The sequence below is a fragment of the Ctenopharyngodon idella genome, chromosome 10 (assembly GCF_019924925.1).
Source record: "Ctenopharyngodon idella isolate HZGC_01 chromosome 10, HZGC01, whole genome shotgun sequence".
In the NCBI taxonomy this organism is placed as follows: domain Eukaryota; kingdom Metazoa; phylum Chordata; class Actinopteri; order Cypriniformes; family Xenocyprididae; genus Ctenopharyngodon; species Ctenopharyngodon idella.
The window spans coordinates 30,212,417-30,237,485 of record NC_067229.1 but is presented as its reverse complement, the minus strand read 5'-3'; the positions used below and the strand labels follow the sequence as shown (position 1 = coordinate 30,237,485).

The 25,069-nt window shown below is 37.9% G+C and overlaps 1 protein-coding gene across 1 annotated transcript in view; it reads left to right on the top strand.

Annotated features, from left to right (window-relative positions):
- mtrex (Mtr4 exosome RNA helicase) overlaps window positions 1–25,069 on the top strand; it is a 40,931-nt gene that overhangs the window by 14,037 nt on the left and 1,825 nt on the right. The window contains exons 13-26 of the mRNA XM_051910485.1: window positions 3,129–3,239; window positions 4,677–4,778; window positions 8,733–8,858; window positions 10,255–10,405; window positions 10,648–10,820; window positions 10,961–11,029; window positions 11,767–11,895; window positions 13,127–13,237; window positions 15,173–15,361; window positions 18,893–19,056; window positions 19,245–19,350; window positions 23,136–23,192; window positions 23,703–23,865; window positions 24,659–24,763. Of these exons, the coding sequence (XP_051766445.1) occupies window positions 3,129–3,239; window positions 4,677–4,778; window positions 8,733–8,858; window positions 10,255–10,405; window positions 10,648–10,820; window positions 10,961–11,029; window positions 11,767–11,895; window positions 13,127–13,237; window positions 15,173–15,361; window positions 18,893–19,056; window positions 19,245–19,350; window positions 23,136–23,192; window positions 23,703–23,865; window positions 24,659–24,763 (1,756 nt within the window). The remainder of the gene's footprint in view (window positions 1–3,128; window positions 3,240–4,676; window positions 4,779–8,732; window positions 8,859–10,254; window positions 10,406–10,647; window positions 10,821–10,960; window positions 11,030–11,766; window positions 11,896–13,126; window positions 13,238–15,172; window positions 15,362–18,892; window positions 19,057–19,244; window positions 19,351–23,135; window positions 23,193–23,702; window positions 23,866–24,658; window positions 24,764–25,069) is intronic.

The window sequence follows — 25,069 nt, the reverse complement described above, 5'->3', positions numbered from 1 at the left end:
TAAATAGTTATTATCTTTACATCAGTAATGTATTTAAAATAAGCTAACTTCAACAGCCTGTGGATTTTTTTTTTTTTTTTTTTTTTATAAATATAATTGAACATTTGTTAAACATCAAGATTGTTTCATATGTTCTTATCCAGACAAACATGGTAAAATTCTTTTAAAGAAATTCTTTTAAACAGCAGCACAGCGACACTCTGAAATGTGAGTCCTTGTGCGGTGGGATGCACTCTAAAAGATCCAAATATTTCAGTAAGAATCAAAATTCTCCACAATTCGATGTGCCTGAAAGCACACGCCATCAAGTTTTGTCACATCCACAGCAACACCCAATGCAGTCAGTAAAGACAAGATTTAGGGGGCTTTCACACTGGCAGTTTAGTTCGAAATGGGGCACGGTTTGCATGAAAAATCTCTAATCTGAAAGCTGTCATGCGAACCCGGGTACGCACCGGTACCGAACTACCTGAAGGTGGTCTGAGTTTGGTTGCACTCGAACTGTGCCGTGGTTCGCATGAATATGAAAGCAGCACGGGCTCGGTTGTGTACTTGTTCAGGAAGTAAAGTAACCTGCACATACGTTTTAGCTGATTACAATGTATTTACTTCAATAAAACATGTAAGAGATGATGGTGTTGATGATTTACCTTGAATTCAAGCAGGAGTGAGCCTGCAGTGTATTTGCGCATTACGAGTGCAATCAGAGTGGCAAATGAATGGCAATCAGCTGTCTCCTCACAATAGTCTGCTTGCAAGCAGGGGAAAGCCGTCTACATGTGACGCACATGCAGTAAATCCAAGTGTCCTTTACTCTGCTGTACATAATAGCATGGGGACCTAGTAACATTGCCAGGATCAGTCCCGGAACGCACCCTGTGTGAACAAAAGGCACACATTATCAGTGTATTTTCCAGAATCTCAGTGTGAAAGGATGCAAAATAGTTTTTTTTGCTAGTCACCTAGAACAAATGCACATCCATGTCCATCTGTATATGAATACTTTTATCAAGCATTAATCAGAAGTGACAGTAAAGACATGTATAATATTACAAAATGTCTATTTCAAGTAAATGCTGTTCTATTGAACTTTCTATTCTTCAGAGAATCCTGTAAAAAATGTTTTCAAAAATATTAAGTAGCAAAACAGTTTCACTAATGTCATAATAAGAAATGTTTCTTGAGCAGCAAATCAGCATGTGACACTAAAGACTAGGCTTGCTATGGTAGTCTATTACCGGTGTTACACTGTGTTCGGCCATATACTGATTACATTACTTGGCCACCGCAGCACCATCCCCACTGTTATTTTGCTTTTTTAAAGAAATAACCACTTAGTTCAGTTGGACAACGAAAGCTACAATTATAAACTGAAAGCATTTGCTCTGCTCTAGAGCTGCAGAATTGCATCACAGTTCAGCAGGAGTCAGATTCCACTTATCACATGAAGAGGGTAAGGAGAGATGAGATGACTGAAAGGTCAGTGGTGGAGGATTTGGTGCACAACAGATCCTAAGCATCATTGACTATCTTATCTTGTAAAATGTGTGGTCAGTACCCCGGCTCTCTATGCACGGAGTGTGTGTGATTGCGAATTTGAAAGCAAAAGTAAAAAGGGAGCACGCGTTCAAAACCGATTTCATTACCCCGCATATTGATGGCAGCTCCCTGATGCCTCCGGTCAGTTGTTGCACGTTTGTGTGAATTTCCTCACTGTGACATCCTTACTGAAGATTAAAGTAATGATGCTGAAAATTCAACTTTGCCATCAAAGGAATAAATTATTTTTATTAAAATATAGTTTAAAAATTAATTTAAATTGTAATATTTCACAATATTACTGTTTTACGGTCTTTTTAATAAATTGTAAATAAATGCAGCCTTGGTGAGCATAAGATATTTTCAAAAACAATAATAAAAAAAAAAAAACCTTACCTACCCCCCTCTCTTGATATTTTTTAATGATAGTAAATGACATCTACACAAAATTGCTAATCTATTTTTATCTCTTTGACTACCCTAAAAAATTTCCTCACATGGACCACATTTAGCTTTTAAAATGTTTAAGTTTGTACTATAATTAACATCCAACTTTGTAAAGAGTTTGTTTTACCAAAATATTCACTTAAACTCATAAGTTGTTGCTTTGTTAATTGAGAATCTGCCACACAAACCACAGCAAAGTCGGGCTGTACGTGTGAGACTTCTTTGAGGTGACTGGGTGTTTGAGAAATTCCCAAAATGGTTTTAAGAGGCTCGTAAAACTTTCCACTCTCTTCAGCCCTCCTGTTCGCTGTTACTCCATCATTTTTCCTCCGCTTCTACATCTCAACAATTCGGTCATCCATTTCCATGTTGTAGGAAAGCAGAGTTTGGCATGCAGTAGAGGTGCTGATCTCAGATCAGAAGGTCTTCAAGGACGCTGCTCTGTCAGTGTGAAGATAAACTGATCCTCCATTGAAGGATGAGTGATTACAGGACTAGTTCAAATATGCAGTTTGTGTAAATGTTGCCTTTATGAGGAACGGGCCATTCTTCAACTTGACCCCCTGCCTGTTTGTTCTCAATGACATATTTCTGCAAGCTCATCCTGAGCTCTTCATGCTGCTGACCCAGATTTGCATTTGGGATGTTTTCACTTCCCTGACACACAAATTATAGATTTTAATTTATTCCACATATTCTTAGATTTTAATTATATATATATATTTTCACCAGCTTTACCTTTTAACTAAGATAAAGGACCATTTGAAAACCCCTGATATATGGAACTATAAATTCATAGACTTTTTTTTTTTTTTTTTTCAAAAAAATGTAGAATGTTCCAATCCATAATTTTCAAATTGCTCTGATGCTGTCCATACATATAGATCTTTGACTTGCACCAGGGGTGTGGGTAAACAATGACAAACTTTTATTTTTTAGGTCAACCATTCTTTAAAAATGTTGTTGTGCTTGTTTGTGCCTTGGAAAATTTGGCCTTGGTGTTAATAGGCCTTTAAGCTGGTCTAGATTAACTACACTATGCTGATCTGAAAGAGCTGTGATTAAACACAGTAATGGCCTGTCCATGCATGACCTGGAAGAGCCCTGAAGCTGTGTGTTTAATTGAGATCATTTCTCAACAGGTAGAGCATGTTCTGCCGTTGCTGAAGAGAGGAATTGGAATTCATCATGGCGGCCTCCTCCCGATCCTCAAAGAGACCATTGAGATCCTGTTCTCTGAGGGGCTGCTAAAGGTGACTGGAAGAAACTTTGTGCAATGTTGGATAAACACTTTCACCCTGGCTGAACATTAAGTCATTCATTTTTTTGTTTTTTGGGTTTTGTTTGTTTTTTGTTAATTCACTCAAGCTCTTCTTTTTTCTGTATGAAATTCTCTAATGGAACACAAATTGGTGAAAATGTTTTCATAGCAAATGAGGGCTGAAGCTGTCAAGCTCTAAAATAACACTGAAGACCGATTTTATGCTCTATATTACAAGTCTTCTGAAGCTTTGTGTTAGGAATTCATTACTAATTTAAAGTCTTGCTTTCTGCAGAAGCTATAAGCAAAATGGCATATTGAGGCCATTTGAATCAGAACGAAGCCCCTTTAAGGCAAGTCATTTCACTCAGCCGCCATCTTTAAAAACTCCTCTCAGGCTGCTATTTCAGTCATGCAACTACAGCTCCTATCTCTTTGAATGGGGAAACATCGAATTCTCCAAAGCTGTTCACCAAGCTAATGATTAAATTTCGTGTTTATCACCAATTAAATCTGACAACAGCAGTCTCATGAGTTTCGTTTCAAAATTCTCCAATCATGACCAAAATCTGCATTTTCAGACTGGACTTTACCAGTAAGCGAATGCCTCTTTTATTTAAAGGGTGGGACTTATTCAGCCACTTATTCCCATTCATAGTAATATGAGTGCACCATCTTTTGTAAATCTAAAGACTTTGGTCAAATTAATTAATTACTCACCCTCATGTCATTCCACACCCATAAGACCTTCGTTCAACTTCGGAACACAAATTTGACAGCAAGTTAATTTACACTTTCAAACGCCCAGAAAAAAAAACTTTATTCAACAATATCTAGTGATGGGCGATTTCAAAACACTGCTTCATGAAGCTTCGAAGCTTTATGAATCTTTTGTTTTGAATCAGTGGTTCGGAGCATGTATCAAACTGCCAAAGTCATGTGATTTCAGTAAACCAGTGTTTTGAAATTTCAATGGTTCACATGACTTTGGCAGTTTGATACATGCTCCGAACCACTGATTCAAAACAAAAGATTCATAAAGCTTTGAAGCTTCATGAAGCAGTGTTTTGAAATCGCCCATCACTAGATATTGTTGAAGTCGTTATTTTGTTTTATTTAATTTTTTTTTTTTTTTTTTTTTGCACACAAGTATTCTTGTCGCTTCATAACATTAAGGTTGAACCACTGTCCACTCGAGAAGCCGGGATATTCTTCAAAAAGTTGTTTTGTGTTCCATGGAAGAAAATGTCATACAGGTTTGATTGTGAGGGAATGAGATTTGTTTGTGTGAACTGTCCCTTTAAGACACCTCACTAGTTTCTCAGCCAAAATTTTCATAATAACTTGTTTGTGTCTGTGGAAATGATTTGGTGCAATCTCTCTCGCTCTCGCTCTCTCGCTCTCTCTCTCGCTCTCTCTCTCTCTCTAGGCCTTGTTTGCTACAGAAACATTCGCCATGGGGATCAACATGCCTGCTCGAACTGTGCTTTTCACCAGTGCGCGCAAATATGATGGCAAAGACTTCCGCTGGGTAAATCACAAACTTTATCTTCCGTCCTTCTCACCGAACTCATTAATCAAATTTCCAAATGCATTTCTTTTGCCTCTTCATCCACTGTTGCACAGAGAGGACACTGGGTCAAGCAACAGTGCCGTCCAAGCTGCCACGTATTGTTTGCATGAGTGTGAGGCAATGACTCAAGCTGTTGTGAATAAAAGAGGCCCTTGGCTTTATACTCTAGCACAGAGCGAGTGAGCGATGGAAGCTGCCATCTAAAACGTTTTGTGAGGAACATCTGGTAACCATGAGTCTGCCAGAAAACTTACACTCAAGGTTTTGACTAACCGATCACAGGCACTGAGCCCCTCTCTGGGACTTTAAGCAGTTAATAGAAGATAAAACTGATCTGGGGTCAGCTACGGGTTGCGGTAATATAGCAGAGGAACGTTAGGAGGGGTTATCAGGTAAAAACAATATTTGCAAAACGAATGGGCTGATATGTTACATTGTTTGAGGTTGGTGCCAGATTGTGATTTATCAGAGCCGTACCAGTAAGGAACTTTCAAATGGAAACCTTATCGTTTGGGCAACTGCAGATGTTTCCCCACAGCAAAATCTATTAACAACCACATCTTGTTGTGATTTTACCACCATTATGCACGTCAACAGAACGCTCAACTTCCTGATCTATGAAAAACATGAAAATCAATGGGTAAAAATGCAGAAGATGAAGTATACACAACCGTTCAAAAGTTTGGTCAGTAAGATTTAACAAAAAAAAAAAAATTGTTCTTTTGAACTTTATTCATCAAAGAATTCTGGAATAAATGCATCACGGTTTCCACAGAAATATTAAGCAACAGATCTGTTTTCAACATTAATAATAAGAAATGTTTCTTGAGTGCAAATCAGCATATTAGAATGATTTCTGAAGGATCATGTGACGATGAAGACTGGAAAACAGTTGTACAATTGTACAAGTGTAATTATATTTCACAATATTACTGTTTTACTGTATTTTTGATCAAATAAATCATGAGACTTATTTAAACATTTAAAAAAAAACTTACCAACCTCAAATGTTTGAACAAGGGATGCACCGATACTACTTTTTCTAAAACTATACCGATACCTGTAGTTCTCTTTCTAACATTTCAGTATCTCACTATGGGACCGCCTTAGGGCGTGACCGATCGCAGAAGCACCAATAACACCACGTCTGCCAACCATGGCAGACCAATTGCTGCAGCCATCAGGGAGTCCCGCCTCCCTGTATATAAACCGCAGCTACCTGCCATTTCGTCACTCTCGCTCTCTTTCCCGTGAAGATTTCGGAAGCTGTTCTCAGCAGACTTTGGGAATTATTGCTTAACAGTTTACAGACGGAGCCGCAAGGTAACGTCCCAAACGCAATATATTCTTAACGTTTGTTGAGTAACTTGCCACTTAGAGTAAGATAACTAACGCGTCAAGGCGAGTTTTCTGCTTTAAGTTTTTCTATTTTTCCAAGTTTTTGGCGTACGCACCAAAGAGAACACAGCTCCGTACTAGTTGTCACGTTGTGGTGGGCTTACTGTACGAAGAGAGTGCAGGCTTCATGGCCACTGCAAAAGAACCGAAGAGCCCCGGAGGAAAAGGCCGTCCTCCTCATCCGTGTGCGTGCGGAAAGTGGATTTCTGCGAAGAATTCACACGGTCTCTGCATCTCCTGCTTGGGCGCTAAACGCTCAGGCAGCGTTGTCCAACCCCGAGGGCTGTCCTCACTGCACAACGTTCTCGGTTAAAACCCGAGACCGAAGGCTTCGCGTTGCAGTAGCTGGGAAGTCGGACCCATGCCTCTCTGCTCAACCCAGAGAGGAACCGATGGATTGTCCACAGGCCGCCAGCTCGTGGGGTGAGATGATGGAGAAGGTGTCATCCTTCCTTCCCCCGCTGTTCGAAGGGCTTCTCGAGGCTGGATGTTCAGGGAATGGAGGACTTGGGGATGGCGGATCCTTCCCCTGTAGAATCATCTGTGGCGAATCATTTGCACCCGAGTCGCAGGGCAGCACTCTCTTCAGCCGGGGCCTCGCTGCCAGGGAAAACAGAGCGCTTCGCTGCCTCTGTTTTTCGAAAGATTTAGAAATCTTCTGCACTGGCCGTCCGTGCTTTGAACGCGACGTCCCTCCTTACGGCCTATCAAGCGGAGTTTTTATAGGAGATGGGGCATCAGCTGGACTCCGGTTCACCCAACCCAGTGCTCTGGGAGGAGATATGCGTCATTGCGCATGCGCAGTTCATCCCTGGGTTTTAACCTGGGTTTTAACCATGACAGAGGATACAGAATTCAATTTGCTGTAAAACCTCCTGTGTTCAATGGAGTGGTAATTTTAGTGGCCCAAGGGGAAGCAGCTCAGGTTTTAGAGGAAGAAATATCCTCTTTAATGAGAAAAGGAGTGATAAGAGTGATTCAAACGGAGGAAAGCCAGATGGGCTTCTACTCCCATTATTTTGTGATTCCCAAACGAGGGGGAGGTCTCCGTTTGATTTTAGATTTACGGGTCCTCAACAAACACCTCAGAAAATACAAATTCAAAATGCTTTCGCTCAGAACTTTGTGTCAAAGTATTCGTCAAGGGGATTGCTTCACCTCAGTGGACCTCCAGGATGCATATTTTCACGTAGATATTTTTCCTGCTCACAGAAAATATCTGAGGTTTGCTTATCAGGGTACAGCATACAAGTATATGAAAATCCCCTTTGGCCTTGCTTTAGCGCCCAGGGTTTTCACCTAATGTGTGGAACCGGCTCTGACGCCATTAAGGAACGGAGGAGTCAGAGTTTCATCATATCTGGATGAGATTGACGAAATGGCAGGTAGCTGCGGTTTATATACAGGGAGGCGGGACTCTCTGATTGATGCAGCGATTAGTCTGCCGTGGTTGGCAGACGCGGTGTTATTGGTGCTTCCGCGATCGGTCACGCCTCCGGCGTTCCCATAGTGAGATACCTCACTTCATGTTATTACAGAACCGGGGTTACGTCAGTAACCTAACGTTTCATTGCATATGTTATTTTTAAATATATTAGGAAGAAACCAAAAGAATTTGAATCATATTCAGTGATTTAATTTCTTTAGCAAATATATATTTCCTTCAGTTATTTTAATGCTTAATTATGCCTGTTAAAATGTATTGTACAAGATTCTGTTACTTTCACTGCTCATTATATTGATCTATCATATTTTATCTTTCATTTAATAGCACAGCCCATATTTAGAGCTGCTTCAGCAGGGTTCAGTGCTAAGGATTTATTTTCTACTGGCCTCTTTGGGTCAGTGGTTCAAATGTTTAGATACCAGTGTAACATTACAATTCTGTTACAATTTTGATACTACAGCAAAACTACTAGCCTAATTAATATACATTTTAATCATTATTAAAGACAAGTAAACAGTCAGTAATAAAATAAGAACAAAAAGGGATGAGCGCTCGACAAGCATGAAATCACAATGGATCCTGTTTACTTTTTTTAAAATACTCATTATCAGTCTGATTGTGAACAATTCATCCATTTCTGTCCCTGGTAACTGTACAGTTTCATAACCATATACATTCATTAACTACTACATTTCTATAAACTAAACATAAAATAGAACAAAACAGGATATACATAATCATTAATATTTAAATAAAATCTAATATAAATATATTGCACCACACTTGGCTGTGTCCTTTTACAGTTGGTTTGTAAATGAGACATAATAAATTTTACCGTAAGAAAAAAAAACAATTCAATATAATTTGATAGATTTTTGTAGTAGATAATTCTGTATTTAATGTATATAATGTATATAATTCACTGTATATGGTAAGGTTATTTTAACCAATTAACATGCTTTTGCTGTTTCTTTTTACTTTTTTTTTTTTTTTTTTTTTTCTCATTTTTTGTTATTGCCAACCACTGCAATAGTTATAAATCCATTTTTTTCCACCCTCCACATTAGATCACCTCTGGAGAGTATATCCAGATGTCAGGACGTGCTGGCAGAAGAGGAATGGACGAGAGGGGAATAGTCATTTTCATGGTGGATGAGAAGATGAGCCCTGCGGTGGGCAAACAGTTACTGAAGGTAACGCACTGAAACACCAACACTCCATGAAAATGATAAATCTTCATTTTTGTTTTCGTTTTTGAGTGAACTGTTGTTTTAAGCAGTTCTCCTCGCATTTTGTTCAGGTGACGGCCAACACACTCTGACGCACAAACTTTCTGATCCTAAACCCCTTATCCTCCTCTAAGCCTTGGCACCCTCTGTAAGGGGTAAAGCCATTCATTAATACACTCTTTAACATGAAGTCCATAAGCTCTTCTCTCGGTCTCACACGCCTGCCTGCCAAGATTCGTCCCTGCAGACTCCCAATTCCCCCCTCTGAAGCTTGCAGTGCCAAATCCCATCTCTGCTTGGGGTCCATTAAAGTCTTGCTTAATGCCCTTCTGACTGAATTCAAATTGTACTTTATCGTGGTTCTTTTGTAAGTTTCTGAGAGAATACTGGGAAAGCCATGTCACTAAAATGAATCAACTGGCACAATAGTAGTGCCTTCTCAATTTGCTCCTCTGGGCCCTTGCGGAGTCAGGCTCTGTGTTGCAAAACCTGTTGATTAAGAGACAGAGCCCTGTGGTTTTCTTACTCTTAGCATGGTCAGTCGATGTTTACTTATGCATAAAGAAGGCTTCAGCGATTGATTGTTTTATTATTTTATTTGTATTGTGGAATTTGAGAAAGATGTTTGCCTTGGGTAGCACAACCTTTTTTTTTTTTTTTTTTTTTTTTTTTTGTATCCGTTAATTTTCTTCTTCCGCTCTTGGCAGCCCATACAACCGTATGGTAAAAAGTTGTGAAATTTGACACACAGATAGAGGACAGTCCTAACATTAACCACAGCAAATTTGAAGTCTCTAACTTAGTCTCTCTAGCGCCACCAACTGTCCAATTTTTCACTTATGTTTATGCTAATAATTTTTGAACCCTAAGGGCTAGAAACAGAATTCTGTTTTTGTTTTTTGTGTATTCTCTCTCTCTGATTCCTTGCCCCTAATAACACAACGGGCACCAGTTATGTATTAGTTTCTCAATTGCTTAATTTCCAACTTTTTTTTGTGGACAGATGATTACAGCATTTCACTACAATTGTAACGAGACTCGTTTGTAAACCTGTTTTCACAGAAACTGCGAGGTCCACCCTCCATAGTCTCAGAACTCAGAAGTATTTTAAGTGTTTTACTTCTTGAATTAAAGTTTTATTTTGTTTTAAAAAGGAAAAAAAACACCATAAGACATTTTTACAACAAATATGTAGATATGTATTACTCTAAAAATACACATCAAATATTGTCAAATGGTTAAATAGATCATCCAGCCTAGTTTTAGAGAGAACTGATTTTACTGCCTGTCTTTCTCACCATATAGCTGTCAATGGATTGTGTTGGATTCATGATTTGAGTAACACCTTTTATTCTCGTAGGGTTCGGCGGACCCTCTGAACAGTGCGTTTCACCTGACCTACAACATGGTGCTCAATCTTCTACGTGTGGAGGAGATCAACCCAGAGTACATGCTGGAGAAATCCTTCTACCAGTTCCAGCACTATAGAGCCGTGCCTGGTGTTGTGGAGAGTAAGTGATTTAAAGGAATATTTCCCGTAGTTTAAATTCTGTAATTTATTCATCATCATGTTGTCAGAAAAGCCTGTTAGTCATACGGGTTTAGCACAACACAAGTTAAAATTTGGTTAAAACTAGATTTGCCTGTTCATTAGAGGTTACATATAATCAGTAATTGGGTTGTCACATAGCTTTCAGAATTTTTTTGACATTGTTTTTCTCACTTTTGTCTTTATTTTCTGTGATTCTCACAGAGATGAAAAAGCTGGAGGAGGAGTATAATGCGATACGAATCCCCAATGAAGAGAGCGTGGTGACCTACTACAAGATCCGTCAGCAGCTGGCCAAGCTAGGCAAAGAAATCGAGGAATTTATTCACAAACCTAGATACTGCCTGCCCTTCCTGCAGCCAGGCAGGCTGGTCAGGGTAAATGGCCAGTGGCTCTTTCTGTACAAGCAAATATAGTTAATATTTCATCTAAATCTAGTAACCATTTTGTTGGAAAATGTAGACCCACAAACCTGCTTGCTAAACACTATTTGTTTTTTTTGTTTTTTCGTTTCTAGGTGAAAAAGGAAGATCTGGATTTTGGTTGGGGTGCAGTTGTCAATTTCCAAAAGAAGGCAAATGTCAAGGTATTATCAGATTTTTTTTTTTTTTTTTTCCTCTTTGTGGTTAGTGCTCAACTATAATATATTATAAGAGGTCATATATTGTGAGGAATCCAATTTTTCTCGATCTTTTGAGATGTTACTTAAAGGCTGGAATATACTACATGACTTTCGCACAAATTTTTGCCCCGATTTGTCTAGCTGAATCAATGCTAGTTGCCGAAAGTCAGAGCCAACTTGCAGATTTTTGGCATGTGAAGTTGATGGGTATCACAAAAAAATTGCGTAGTGTATGATGGGTGCAGACTTTTTTTATTTTTTTTTATTTTGGCTTCAGACTTTGATTATATGTATTCTGAGGATATCAAACATGTTTGATATTTTGAGCCGATTTTAGAACACATTGTTTTTGTTTCTCCTGGCAACGAGACACATTTCTGCGTGAGTTTGTGTTCAGATTGATTTGAACTGTGTCTACCAAAGCATACACAGCTTTACAGGTTTCTCTGTAACCATTTGCAAAATCGGCAAGTGTATGGATGCCTAGTGTTTTAAAAACTGCACCATTTTTAAAAGCTGTGTAGTGTATTCCAGGCTCAAGCTGCAAGAATGACTTCTTTCTGAACCTGGTTTTGAAATGCAGGCCGCTTTACTTTAAAGGTTGAAAAATGGTCATGAAAAACCAAATTCTGTTGTCTTTTTTTTTTTTTTTTTTTTTTTTTTTTTGGTGCAGAGAAAAATTAATGTGTATGTTCTTATAGGCCGGAGGTGGTGATATTGACCCGTTGTTTGTGGTGGAAGTTCTGGTCCACTGCAGCAAAGACAGTGTGAAGAACGCAGCCACAGAAGCAGCCAAACCAGCAGGCCCAGGGGAAAAGGGTGAGATGCAGGTGAGATAATTTGATGGTTAACCTGCCCCAGAATTGCCACACCAGCTTAGGTTTTATGTAGAAATGTATGTATGTCTCAGCTGTGCACAGGAAACCATCAAAGTAGACTGAAATCAAAGGCCAGGGCCATTTTAAAAAAAAAAAAAAAAAAAAAAAAAAAAAAAAAAGCCATTCGAACTTGTTTGTTTGTTTGTTTTTTACCTCCCTGCCAGTGATTTGCGTATTGAGAAAATCAAGCACCCATGAAACTTTATTTTGCATTGTGTATTAAAAATGAATTTTTCTTTTTAAAAATTTAATTTTGATGTTTTTTTTCAACCAATATTGATGTGCAATTAATTGCGATAAGTTTGATTTAATCAGTATGTAATTCAGTTTAATCAATTTCAGTATTATTTTAGTAATATTTATATACTAATATAGTTTTTAATAATATTTTGAATTAGCTTTTATTTTTATATTTTCAGTTTTCATTTTTATTTTAATTTGTCATTTTGTTTTGTGGTCATTTGTTTGTTTTTTTTTTAATTTTTTAATTTTACTTTTTAGTAATTTCAGTATTTCAGCTTCAACTTATTTAAGCTATTTAACTTGTAAAATTAAGTTTTTCATCTAATATTTATATTTAATTTCAGGTATTTCAATTCCTGAAAATATTTTTTCATTGTTTTAGTTGATGACACTGATCATCAGTATTAATGGAATGAATTTTTAATCAAGTGGCAGCCCAAATTAAATCCTAATTCAGCAGACGGACCCTGTTCCTGTGGAACGTGGGTACTCGGCCTCCACCAGCTGGATTTTGAACAGGTTCATTTGGCTGGAGTTCAAAATACTGGCACTTATGTTCTTGAAGCATAATCTACTCTAGAAAAACAAGTCGCCCATGTCACAAAGCATAAAATCATAATAGTACTACAATACAGCTGTGATGGCAGTGATTTTGTCTTCGTTTTCCTCTCTTGACCTCTTCCTCCAAATGTTAAGCAATTTAACTAGCGCTCCAGAAGTTTGAGGCTCGATGGCTTTAGCTGATGGCTCTTGTTTTTCTTCCCCATCTCCGTGGGCTCATAAAGTCTGCTTTATGTCCACACCAGTCCTGCTAAATGTTTAGATTGACCCTCCATCTTCTCGCTGTGGTTTTGGTCATATATGGCCATGACATGAAGTTCTTCATGCAGAGGCAGCCAGAGGAGGGTCGTCCAATGAGAACTGTCTGTTTATTTTTCAGGTTGTTCCTGTGATTCTTCATCTCATCACCTCTATTAGCTCTGTGCGCCTGTATATCCCCAAAGACCTGCGGCCCTACGACAACCGACAAAGCATGCTCAAATCCATACAGGTCAGCACACACACAATGAGTATATTGGTAATGGCATACTACTTGCACTACTACTTCTTTTTAAACTTTTTTTACTTTATTTAAAAATTAAGATGTTTTTTACACAATTCAATGAAATGATTGATATTTTACTAGGTATCAACTGGATGCTTCTCATTAAAGGGAGCCAGTTATGCCCTTTTACAATAGAGTTGTGAAAAGTACCAACTTCGGTACAAAGTCGGTACTGAAATTTTAAAAATGTGCACTTTGAGCTCTGTTGAGCGGATTGGTAAACACCTCTGATTGGCCATTGTGTTGACGCGCTCATTGGATATGTTATATGTTATATGATCAATGCTTCAAAAACTTTGTAAATAGTCCTCAATGACGCTCTTCACTGAGCGCTTACACAGATACACACGGGAACACCACTCTTCGCAGTCTGTCAGTAACGCTCTGTTTAGTTTCTGTCTCTATGAAGCCCCTCATTCTGAAAAGCTCACTGTACTCTGATTGATTGGTCAGTTCAAACTCAACCAAAGTTTATGCCTTGGGCGGGAACTATTTAAATGAGGAATATTGTGACGTGTTCGTTCCTGGAAGACAACTCAAGATAGAGTGACTTTGTGCTTTGGAACTTTGCAGATCTTTTCCATACTTAAAACAGCAACATTACACACTAAAAGTTGAAAATGTAAAAAAACCACATGTCCTCTTTAAAGGGGATCTGTTATACCCCTTTTCTATTTACAAGATGTAATTTAAGACTCAGGTGTCCCTAGAATGTGTCTGTGAAGTTTCAGCTCAAAATACCTCACAGATCATTTATTTCATGTTGTAAATACCCATATTTGAGTGCTAGCGAAAACATGCTTTTTTTCTTTAAATGCAAATGAGCTGCTGCTCCCCGCCACCTATCCAGAATGGCGCTTCCTTCATTCACAGCTCCCGCATGCATCGAATAATCTGCTAAATACTAACAAGACATTTGCTTGGTTTTGATTATCTATATCGCAGTCACACTCACGGGCATTGCAGTTCTTCTTCATCATGAAAGTTTATTATCTGCATGCTATATCAGTTTAAACTTCTAATTTATCGTTTTCTGAGTGCACACATCTGAAGCACACGCACAGAAAGCTGGCTATCAGAGGGCATGTCTCATGAGTATAAAAACTAACTTCCATGTTTTATAGTGTTTAAAGGGTTAGTTCACCCAAAAATGAATTTCTCTCATTAATTACTCACCCTCATGTCATTCCAAACCTATAAGACCTTCGTTCATCTTCGGAACATAAATTACGATTTTTTTTTTTTTTTTTTGATGAAATCAGAGATTTTTCTGATCCCCCCCCAAGAGCAAGCAACGTAATTACCACATTCAAGGTCCAGCATCGGCCAATACTGAGCCGGCGTTCTGACGTAGAACCTGGAAGCGGGGTCTATGCTAATACAGCAGTGTCTGGGCGAGGCCTGTACAAACTGATGTTTTGTTGTGAGACACTGCTTATGATTTATGGGGAATAAAAACAAAAGGAGTGGGTGGATTTTTATAATTATAGGGTGGGTATGTGTACATACTGCCAACACACATTTGTTTAAACACCATGTAAAAATGTATTTTGTATAATAGGTCCCCTTTAAATGTAGTGATGTAACAACACTGTAGCATACTACTACTACTGTTGCATACTACCACACATACACTACAAAAAGTTAAGGCACATCTGTGCTTAGTCTTGTTAATCCTGAACCCTTCCCTACACAATCACACACTTCCTTTACATTTCACTGAACTGACCTCAATTTGTTGCAGACACTAATCTCTAGGAGCGGCCATACAACTGTTTTTCCTGTTGGACCATCTCACCAGTTCTCCTAATGGAAGGTGTTGAGTGATGATCATTATAATAATTTTAAAGATTAAAGCACATGACTGCTTCTGGTTCCCAGGAGGTGCAGAAACGTTTCCCAGATGGCATTCCGCTGCTTGATCCCATAGACGACATGGGTATCAAGGATCCAGCACTGAAGAAGGTCATTCAGAAGGTGGAGGCATTCGAGCACAGGATGTACACGCACCCCCTGCACAGCGACCCCAACCTGGAGGCAGTTTACACTCTGTGTGAGAAGAAAGCACTGGTGAGTTCACTGTAGGATGTGCGTGAATGCGCAGAAGTCAAAGCGGGATTGATATAAATGTCATTTCTTTTCATAGACGCAACCTTTTTCTGGTCAGCGCAGGAGACATAAATGTCATTAAAAATATGGCTCTATTGTTTAGTGCGCTAGAAGGGGTGGATATCATTTCCTGCGGCTGAAATCTTGAAGGTCCACCATAACCAAACAAAAGCGGGAAACTGGCTTTAGTGCAGGGTGAATAGGTGCTCAAATCGGATCACAAACAATCTCATACGGCCACATAGTTGCTCACATTGTGCAACGGTATTAAGGGGATAAGTGTTTTTGTTTAAATACGGTCCCTGTAGGCTTTGTGCATGGGTTATATTTGTTGTTTGGTGTACGTGTTATGGAATCAGGTGGTCAGATGCATCATGGAGACTTGGGATATCCCTCCAATCCAGATTAGACTTTTGGTTAGCTCAACCCTGTTCTATAAAGATCTACAGGAACTAACCTAGAACTAAACCTTCACAATGGCCTAGTGAACCTAATGCTCTCTGTATTATGGCCAGATTCTATTATATAATAATTGCTTGTAGAGTGTACTATAAAATGTAGCTACAACTTATTTTTTTGTAACCCAAGTTACCAAAAAAAAAAAAAAAAAAAAAAAAAAAAATATATATATATATATATAATCTTGCAAAGTTTTTTTTTTATATTTTCATTTTTTTTTTTTAAATATGTACATTTATAAGATTATTCTTAGTATTGTATTACCTTTTAATCAAATTACAAAAAACTAGTTGTGAGGGTGTTTCTAATACAGTGGCTATGGGAGTGATGGTAAAGTTGATATCTTTCTCTCTACTGACTGCCGTTATCAATCTCTTTTTTTCATCTTTTTGAAAGTTGTGAAAACACTATTGAGTTTTTCTTCTGCTATTTGAGAAAATGGGAACGCAAAAAATGTATTCCATCATTCACCACCATAGACTTTCTCACTGCTTCTGAGAAACCCGGAAATGTGAAAAGGGTCTATTCTGTGTATCACTTCACAACACCCTTAGCAACCACTCTTTGCAACGTAAACTGTTTGTTCTTTATTGATATTGTTCATTGAAGCTTACTGTATTATGTAGAAGAGTATTGTGTGAAAGAGATCGATTGAACGAGTTTATTACCTGCATTCAGATTTAGCATTTTCCTTCAGGTCAGTCCTATGTTCATAATAAAAAGTCTGTTTAAATGTCCGATGCATTATCTTGTCTTTTTAACAGTTAAGGGGTTTTCCCGTGACTGACAGCGCTAGTCAAAGCATTTGTCAGTTGTGTCTTGTTCCGTGTTCACAACAATTCAGTCTTTTCAATGTAAAAGTCTTCGCTACTGAGTGGCTCACTCATAAAGACAATCTTTGCTGCCATCTATGGTGTAACAATGCAACTTCTGTTGCTGTTCATGGTCAGGGACTATTTTTTTTCCGGCGGAAGGAAGGCTTTGTGATTTTACTTCATGAAAGTTGCATTGATACATATTTTTTGGCTTCGCGTCGTGCCTAACAACACCCTTCAGCCGTGACTTATTCATGATACAGCACAGCCTCTCGTACCTTATTGCTTACATATATTATTTTATTTATTTGAATTTTTATGTAGTACTCGTATTTATAAATTACAGGCCCGATTTCACAGACAGGGCTTGGATTAAGCCAGGATTAGGCCTTAGTTCAATAGTTTTATGAACGTGCCTTAGAAAAAACAAAAAAAACATTACTGGTGTGCATCTTAAAACAATAACAATGACATTGACATATTTTAAGATAAGTCAGTGCAAGTTGCTTTCAGTTAAAAAAGCTCAATAATGCATTTTAGTCTGGGACTAGCTTAAGCCAGTCTTTTTGAAGTCTATTATAAAACATAAAATGTAACTACGTTTTATTTTTTTTGGTGATTTGAATGACTTTTACTTTCTTCTAGGACATTAACATATTTTCTGGTTTATTGTGAGGTACAATTGTTCATTGAGCTCATGTCCTAATTGTGGGCATGAATGTAGGTCATAACATTCAGGCCACACATTAGCATTAGCAGTACACAATACAGCGTGTTTGGATATTAAATGCTGAAGAATGTGTTGTTGATGGTTGGATGTGGTTTCTGGGGGAGTGAGACATTCTTGCCCTTTTTGCTTAAACAATTCGGCTCTTCTCAGTGTCCTGTTTTCAGTCTGAGCCTGAATCACTTTAGAAAGATCTCAGATAAGCTGTTAAGTAGATAATGGCATTAGGACCAAGTCTTGTAAGGGGTGAATCAATTGTGTCGTAGCAGACCAGCACTATTTAACCATTCTGTCTCAACTGATATTAGTTATCTGTACTGATTTGGGTTTCTTCTTTTAGTGAATGGTAGCTAATTGTTTAATATAAGCTAGCTAATGTTCAAATAATTTAGTCAGCTATTCAATCCACTCTGTCATTACTCCAATGAAAAAAATAAAACGATGTTGGTAGGATTTTATGTAGATCGAAGACTAAATTCCCCATAATTTGTAACTTTAGACCTGTACATAATGCTGCAATCAATTGCATTTGATATCATCAGGACATTATCAGTGTTGTTGTTAACTAAAAAGAAAACTATTAAAAAAAAAATTCATTAATTGCAATAAAGCTAAAAAAAAATAATATTAGATTTAAAATTAAATGTTAGAAATGTTGCCTTGGCAGCTAACTGAAATAAAATGTTTAAGTTAAAGTACTAAAATTACTAAAACTGAAATAAAAATAAAGCTAAATAGAAATATTCAACAAAAGAAACCCAACTACTAAAAATGACAAAAGCACATAAAATACTTAAACTTGAAATAACATTAATGATGTAAATGAAAACTGGAGGGGGAAAAAAAAAATGTAACCCACTTCCTGTTTGCAGTCTTCTCTATGACCAGCAGTTCCATTTAAGTGTATGTCATATAGTAAAAATACATTTTTATTTTTAGGAGTAGTGACTTCACGTGAATTGACTCTAAATAGCATAAAGGATAATGATCTCAATAATCTTGAAAAATAGTGTTGCATGCCTCAGAAATACATGGAACAAAGAAGCATGGTTTATTTTTAAGTTAGACAAATTGTTGCCCATGTTTCATGCTCTTTGTACAGATGGCAGCGCTGTATCCATTGGTGACCAATGCGTTAAAGCTTTACACTTCAGATACAGCCTTGTTTTCTATGTGGCACCTTTGCCGTCAAGTTGCTGATGCATTACATGCAAACATTTTAACTATAAGTGCGAAAAAAAAAATTCAGGTGTATGTTTACAGAAGTCCTTTGTGGAAACCTCTAATGATGTATTTTGTATGCAAGAGCGTGCGACAAGTGTGTTATGAGTAGCTCTGCTATTTTTGTTGTTTCTTCCTGGAACATGCATTTTTTTTTAATTTACGTTTATGTTGCAGGAACATGTGGTTGTTGTAGATGCAGAAACTGATGCATTAAACCACATATTTAAAACAATAATTGTCTTTTCTCGCTGTGCTTCTGTGTATTAGATTGCAGGGGACATTAAAGCGGCAAAGCGTGAGCTGAAGAGAGCTCGTACTGTGCTGCAGATGGACGAGCTGAAGTGCAGAAAGCGTGTGCTGCGGCGCCTGGGATTCGCCACTTCCTCTGATGTCATCGAGATGAAAGGGCGTGTGGCCTGTGAGATCAGCAGGTAGGATTACCAACAACAAAAAACAAGATGGTTGTTTGCTTATAGTTTGTTCACAATTCTAGTCTTTGTTCTAAACAGTTATAGCTAAAAGACATGCACTAAAAGCAAACAGAACACCTCAACAGCCCTTATTTTTAATACTCAAGCTTGTTTCTAAAGCGTCTTGTGGATTACCTCTTTGTTTACAGTGCAGATGAGCTGCTGCTGACAGAGATGGTGTTTAACGGGTTGTTCAACGACCTGACAGCGGAGCAGGCCACTGCGCTCCTCAGCTGCTTCGTCTTCCAGGAAAACGTAAGGCCAAAATGTCATCATGCACATGTTGAAATGTGGTCAGGATGTAATATGAGAGAAGTCAATGGGTTATGACAGTTATGGGCCCAAATAACCTGTTGTGTTTGGCTTGAAATTGGTCATGAATGCAGGGAATGAGGTTATTTAAAGGCCCAGCTTCTATTTGAGACTTGTGAAGAGCGTTTCATGTTCATTGAATAATTGCAGTATATGCAAATTAGTTCATAAAAATGTTATCATATATATGATTCAATACCAAAGATACTGAAAGTCATTTTCTAAGAAAAGTTTTGTTCATTTGGAAGTTTTCCAATTCCATGTATGCAGCCAGAATCAAAACTTAAGACAATGCTGTGGTGTAAAAAATATTTAAACGCTTTTGAGAAATGAGTTTAGCCAATCAAAAGAGGTCATTTACATACAGAAGTTTTAAGTGTGTGATGTAAATTTTGTTATAAGCGTAGTATGTACAGTTAGGGGAAAAAAGAAAAAACAGGATACATGAGTACTATACGGATGCCAAAATGTAGCCCATGTGCACTGTACACATACCTTAGTGTGACCCTGAGTTGTTGTTTCTTTTTTTTACCGAAATTTAGTTGGTCCACACCACAAGAACGTGGCAACACTGGCCCAGCCCGGTGTTTCTCAGTCGAAAAAGAAATGGGAGAGATTAAACGACAAACTACTGAAACAACAACAAACTATGTGTTTGCATCAGAATTGAAGTAGACTTTGGGCTTTAATACAAAAACAGAAATTGGTCATGAAAAGTAAATTACCTTTTTGTGCAAGAAACATCTTGTAAGGGAACAATTAGAGTTCAGTAGTACAGAATATAGGCCACCAAGTATATAACGTTTGTGGCACCGCAGTGTAATGCTATTGCTCACACAAACAGATAGTCCCACCCCAAACACACTATTTGTTCACCCAGTGTTATGTTTGTCTCTGTTGTGCCATTTGTCGTGCGTGTCGGGTCGTGAAGCGTGTTGGTCATGGGACAGCTGTTTATTCTCGTCAGTCATCTGTCAATTTGAGCCTTATCATCTGGCATAAGCTGGTGGGAAAGAAAGGAAAAGCATCCCAGAGCAGGCGGTAGAGAGATGTTAATCTTGTGGTATTTTACCATGAAACTTGGTGAAAGTGTCGCCCAAGGCCATAAACCAAAAAAACTGAAATCATAAAAATTTGAATGTTAAAATAGACATGTTGATGACAATGCTGTTTTCAAGCTATTAGAGATTTTGCAAAAACAGAAATAATGATTTTACTAACCGCTCCGTTATCTTTAGTCAGCATTAAGGACTGGCCTGTATGATGGTATATACTGTGTGATGGTAGAGATTTTGCAATGTTGATAATGTTGCTGTTTTATATTGTTGTTGTTCAGATTAGAGGCTGGAGATTGTAGACACTGTACCAGTAGACACGACAAAATGTGTCAACCGGTAGAGATTTTGGATTATAATTTCTATCGCGGTTAAGCCTGTTATACTTGACGCATCCGTAAATTCACTTGATTGCGCGAGACAAAAATGACGTAATTGCGGCTTTGGCGGAAGTTCGCATTGAGTGCGCGCAAACCGATTTTGCATGGCAGTGTGCACTGCATTTTTTTTTTTTTTTGTAGCTTTGCGTGCAGCTCCGCTTCCGAAGATGCACGACTTTGAGGCGAAACTGGCCTTCATCTGTACCGGCACCCAGTTTGTGCATGTCTAAATTAATTGTTTAACATTTACGAAATGAGTCTACAATAGCAGAAATAAGCCCTTTTAATGAAAATAAAGGTCCATGTTTAATAAAAATGTTCACGAAATTAAATGAAAATGTTTAGTGAAATTAGAAAATATTTAAGAGATCGTTGTAGCGTTGTCACGGTACCAAAATTCCAGTTGTCGGTACCAATACTATAAAATTTTTTACGGTTCTCGGTACCAATTTTGGTACCACAGCAAAATCTGTTGGAACTATTTTACTATTTTATATAGCCTATTTTAAAAACATACATATAAATATTTGGAGCTTGTGTGTATGTTTGTGTGTGTGTGTGTATGTATATATATATATATATATATATATATATATAATATATAATATATATATATATATATATATATATATATATATATATATATATATATATATATATATATAATATATACCTCAATGAAAAATTTTGAAATGTAAAAAAAATAAATAAATGCAAACATCCATTTTGTAACAGACGCGCGTTTAATTTTAGCTATTCCTTCAATGAAACGACACACTACAGCCTGTAAAACTATGAAATAAATATCGGTAAATAATGGTAACCTAAATAATAAGAAAGTTAAATATTATTTAAAAAAAAAAAAAAAAAACATTCGTTTTTTTATTTCTACACAAAGATGCGTCATATAGCCTACTGCTCTGCTCTTTGAGAGGGATGTGGGACACGAACAGGAAAGAGACCATTTCGCTTTAATATCTTCATGTTATCTCCTGATGTTATAAGGAACTGACACTTGTTGTAAAAGGTCTGAAGAGCTAGATTTATCTTCACACATTCAGGCTATATTTGATTTAGCGCTGCCAGGGAAAGCGAAAGTAAAAATTACCAGCCTGTGTGAAAATCGCTATACAAATAAACTTGACGCTGCTTATAAAGTCTAATTACAAGCACAAACTGTGTTAAATAGAAATTGACGTGCAAGCAAAAAGGTTTCTGTCCTACGGTGTTTTTTCTACTTTACCACAGTAAAGAATGCGAATAGCCTATAATGGGCCTAAAAGTGAACGAAAGGAAGAAACGTTATAATCCCCTGCGTGAGTGAAGATTTGGGAAAAGAAACAGAGATTCCATGTTCAGTGGAATAACTAGGCTAATGGAATATTGTTAAATTCTTGTGATTCGCAAAACAGAATACAAAGCTTAAATTTATGGACTCACGTACCTCTCTCATTCGGCATGAACCAAAATGTTTCCATGGCTGCGACGTCACATTTAATTGCTAACCTATTATTTCTTTTGTAAACAAAGCTTTGTGCTTCACTCGTGTCATATTCAAGTAAATACTGGCACAGTCCTATCAGTGGGTACCAAATATACCCAGATTCTCGGTACTACCGGTACTACAGAAATGCTGGTATTGTCACATTTTCAAAATTTCAGTACCGACTTGGTACCTAAGTACCAGTATTTTTGACACTAGATAGTTTTATAAAACTAAATTAAACATGTTCTCATATCCATTTATATCCATTGTTCTAATGTCACAAGTAATAATCTCAAGGTTTACTGGGTTTTACACAATTCTTTTGTAGTGTAGTTTTGGTAAAGTATACTAAAAGAAACATCACACAGTTACCTTACTACTTCTGATGGTTTAGACAATTACTCAAGTCGTCCCCTGTCATTTCAAAGAATATTACACAGGCGAGCATGTCAATTTAATGCCTTGTGAATTAAATTTTGTTTTTAACACAAAGTCCAAAATGTGTTACAGCTGTCCTGAAATATTAATGAGAAAAGAAGTCCTTAACACAATGAAATTCTTGAAAAGAAAAACTTTATAACTCTATATAACTAAGTAGTTATATAAAGCCATCAAATATGTTTGGCATCATCCATGCTGACTCATTGTTCACAACTAAAATTAAAGCCTCTCCCATGAAGCCTGTCAGATCACATTCCCATTATGCATAATTTAGAAAGTGCACTACGTCAAGATGTGTGGTTTATTTGTTCTGACAGTGTTTCTTTATTTCCTTGTTGTGATGAATGACCCTCTTTCCATCCACAGGCTAATGAGATGCCCAAATTGACGGAGCAGCTGGCCGGACCGCTGCGACAGATGCAGGTAGCATGTTCGAGGGGGAGGACTTGTTCAACCACCCTGAAATTCTTCACATTACAAGCTCTCTATCACACACACTATTTACCAAATAACGCTTAAACTCCCGCCTCTGTTTGCATTTACGGATTATGCAGATAAATCATTCTGATCTTCCAAAAAAAACAGTTTTGAACAGTTTGACAGTGTTTTTGCTATGTGTGAAGAGTTTGTAGGTCAGTTTGATGGCCTCATTTCACTACTTCATTTGCAATGTTGGTGAACTGTTCACAGTTACAGGATGTACAAACTGCTATTAAATTAGTATAAAATTTAGAAGAAATCATTTTTAGACATTCTAACACTGATTCGGCATGTTCAATCAGCAAAAACAAGCTCCGACAGATGGTAACAGACTCAGACCTGGGTAACACACTGATCCGACAAAACCCGACGAAGTATCTGTTGCCGTCTGTCGGTGCGGTGTGAATTGACCTATAATCGTCATGAAAGTCTGAACTTCTGCTGTGGTTGTAGGAATGTGCCAAGCGAATTGCTAAGGTGTCCGCAGAGGCCAAGCTGGACGTGGACGAGGACTCTTACCTGAATCAGTTCCGCCCACACCTGATGGATGTGGTCTACACCTGGGCCAACGGCTCCTCATTCTCTCAGATATGCAAAATGACCGACGTGTTTGAAGGTACATATTTCCTAAGAACAACGGTCATCAAAATACTGCCTTTCTGCTTGTCAAGCTTTTTCACATATTTAATATAGGCAAAACGTGTCCCATTCAACCTGAATTAATAGGGTTTTTTTACCTATATTGCCCAGCTCCAGTTCCCGACAATGGCTTGTTTTGACTTCTACTATAAAAAGACTTTTCATATCATCTGCTTCCCAGAAATGAACAAATGTAATTAGTTTGTGAGAACATTTGGAATCAGCGATGTTGTAGTTGGTCCTGACTTAAGTACACCATGAGACATGTTGGGAAATAAAAGGGTTTAAAACATTTTTTCAGCTTGTCTTCTCCCAGAGGCCTCTGCTCTGAGATTTGGCCATATCCGCAGCATGACGCGAGCATTGAAACACGGATCTCATGTCTTGCTGTCAAAAAAAATTCCCCTTCTGTCCGTGCTCCAGCTCCTGAGTGAGATTTTGGCTGTGTTCATGTGCATTAGCAAACAGCGAAGCTCTTGTAGCGATAAATTGTTGTCAGGGAGAGATGTTGTATGAAAAATTGAGAAGTTCCCTTATATTCTTTTTCTCCATCCCCCTTTCACCTCATGCTGGAATGGTCTCATTGGAGATCTTGGAACATCATGCCAATAAAGCCCCTTGTGCCAAGAAAGGTTTTAGGAATAAACATTTCTAATGCAACTGGACATTGAAACTATGGGTTACAAGCACTGAAAATGACCATATGTGATTGGTATGTAGTGAGCACAGAGAGGACTTACTCTTCCCCTCTCTCTTTCTCTCTCTCTCAGGCAGTATTATCCGCTGTATGCGCAGATTGGAAGAGCTCTTGAGGCAGATGTGCCAGGCGGCCAAGGCCATTGGAAACACGGAGCTGGAGAATAAGTTTGCAACGGGTAGGATATGCTGTAGACTCGTGGTGTGACTCATTCAGCTAAATAGAGCCATGTGCAAAGAGTATCCAGTTTATTGTGGGCAGCTTTAAGCACTTGACTGGTAAACCATCTTGGAAAGATTTAATTATTGATCACATTCTGAGAACCTGTGGGCTTGAGATATAAGGTAACGTTAACTATAAGTCCACAATCCAAGATGGCTGTTCAGTGTTTTGACTCATGAATAATTTCATTTACATCAAACACTTTTTTTTTCCCCCTTAATCTGTTGAGCTTAAAGTACTTTACGCAAGTCTTGAACATACC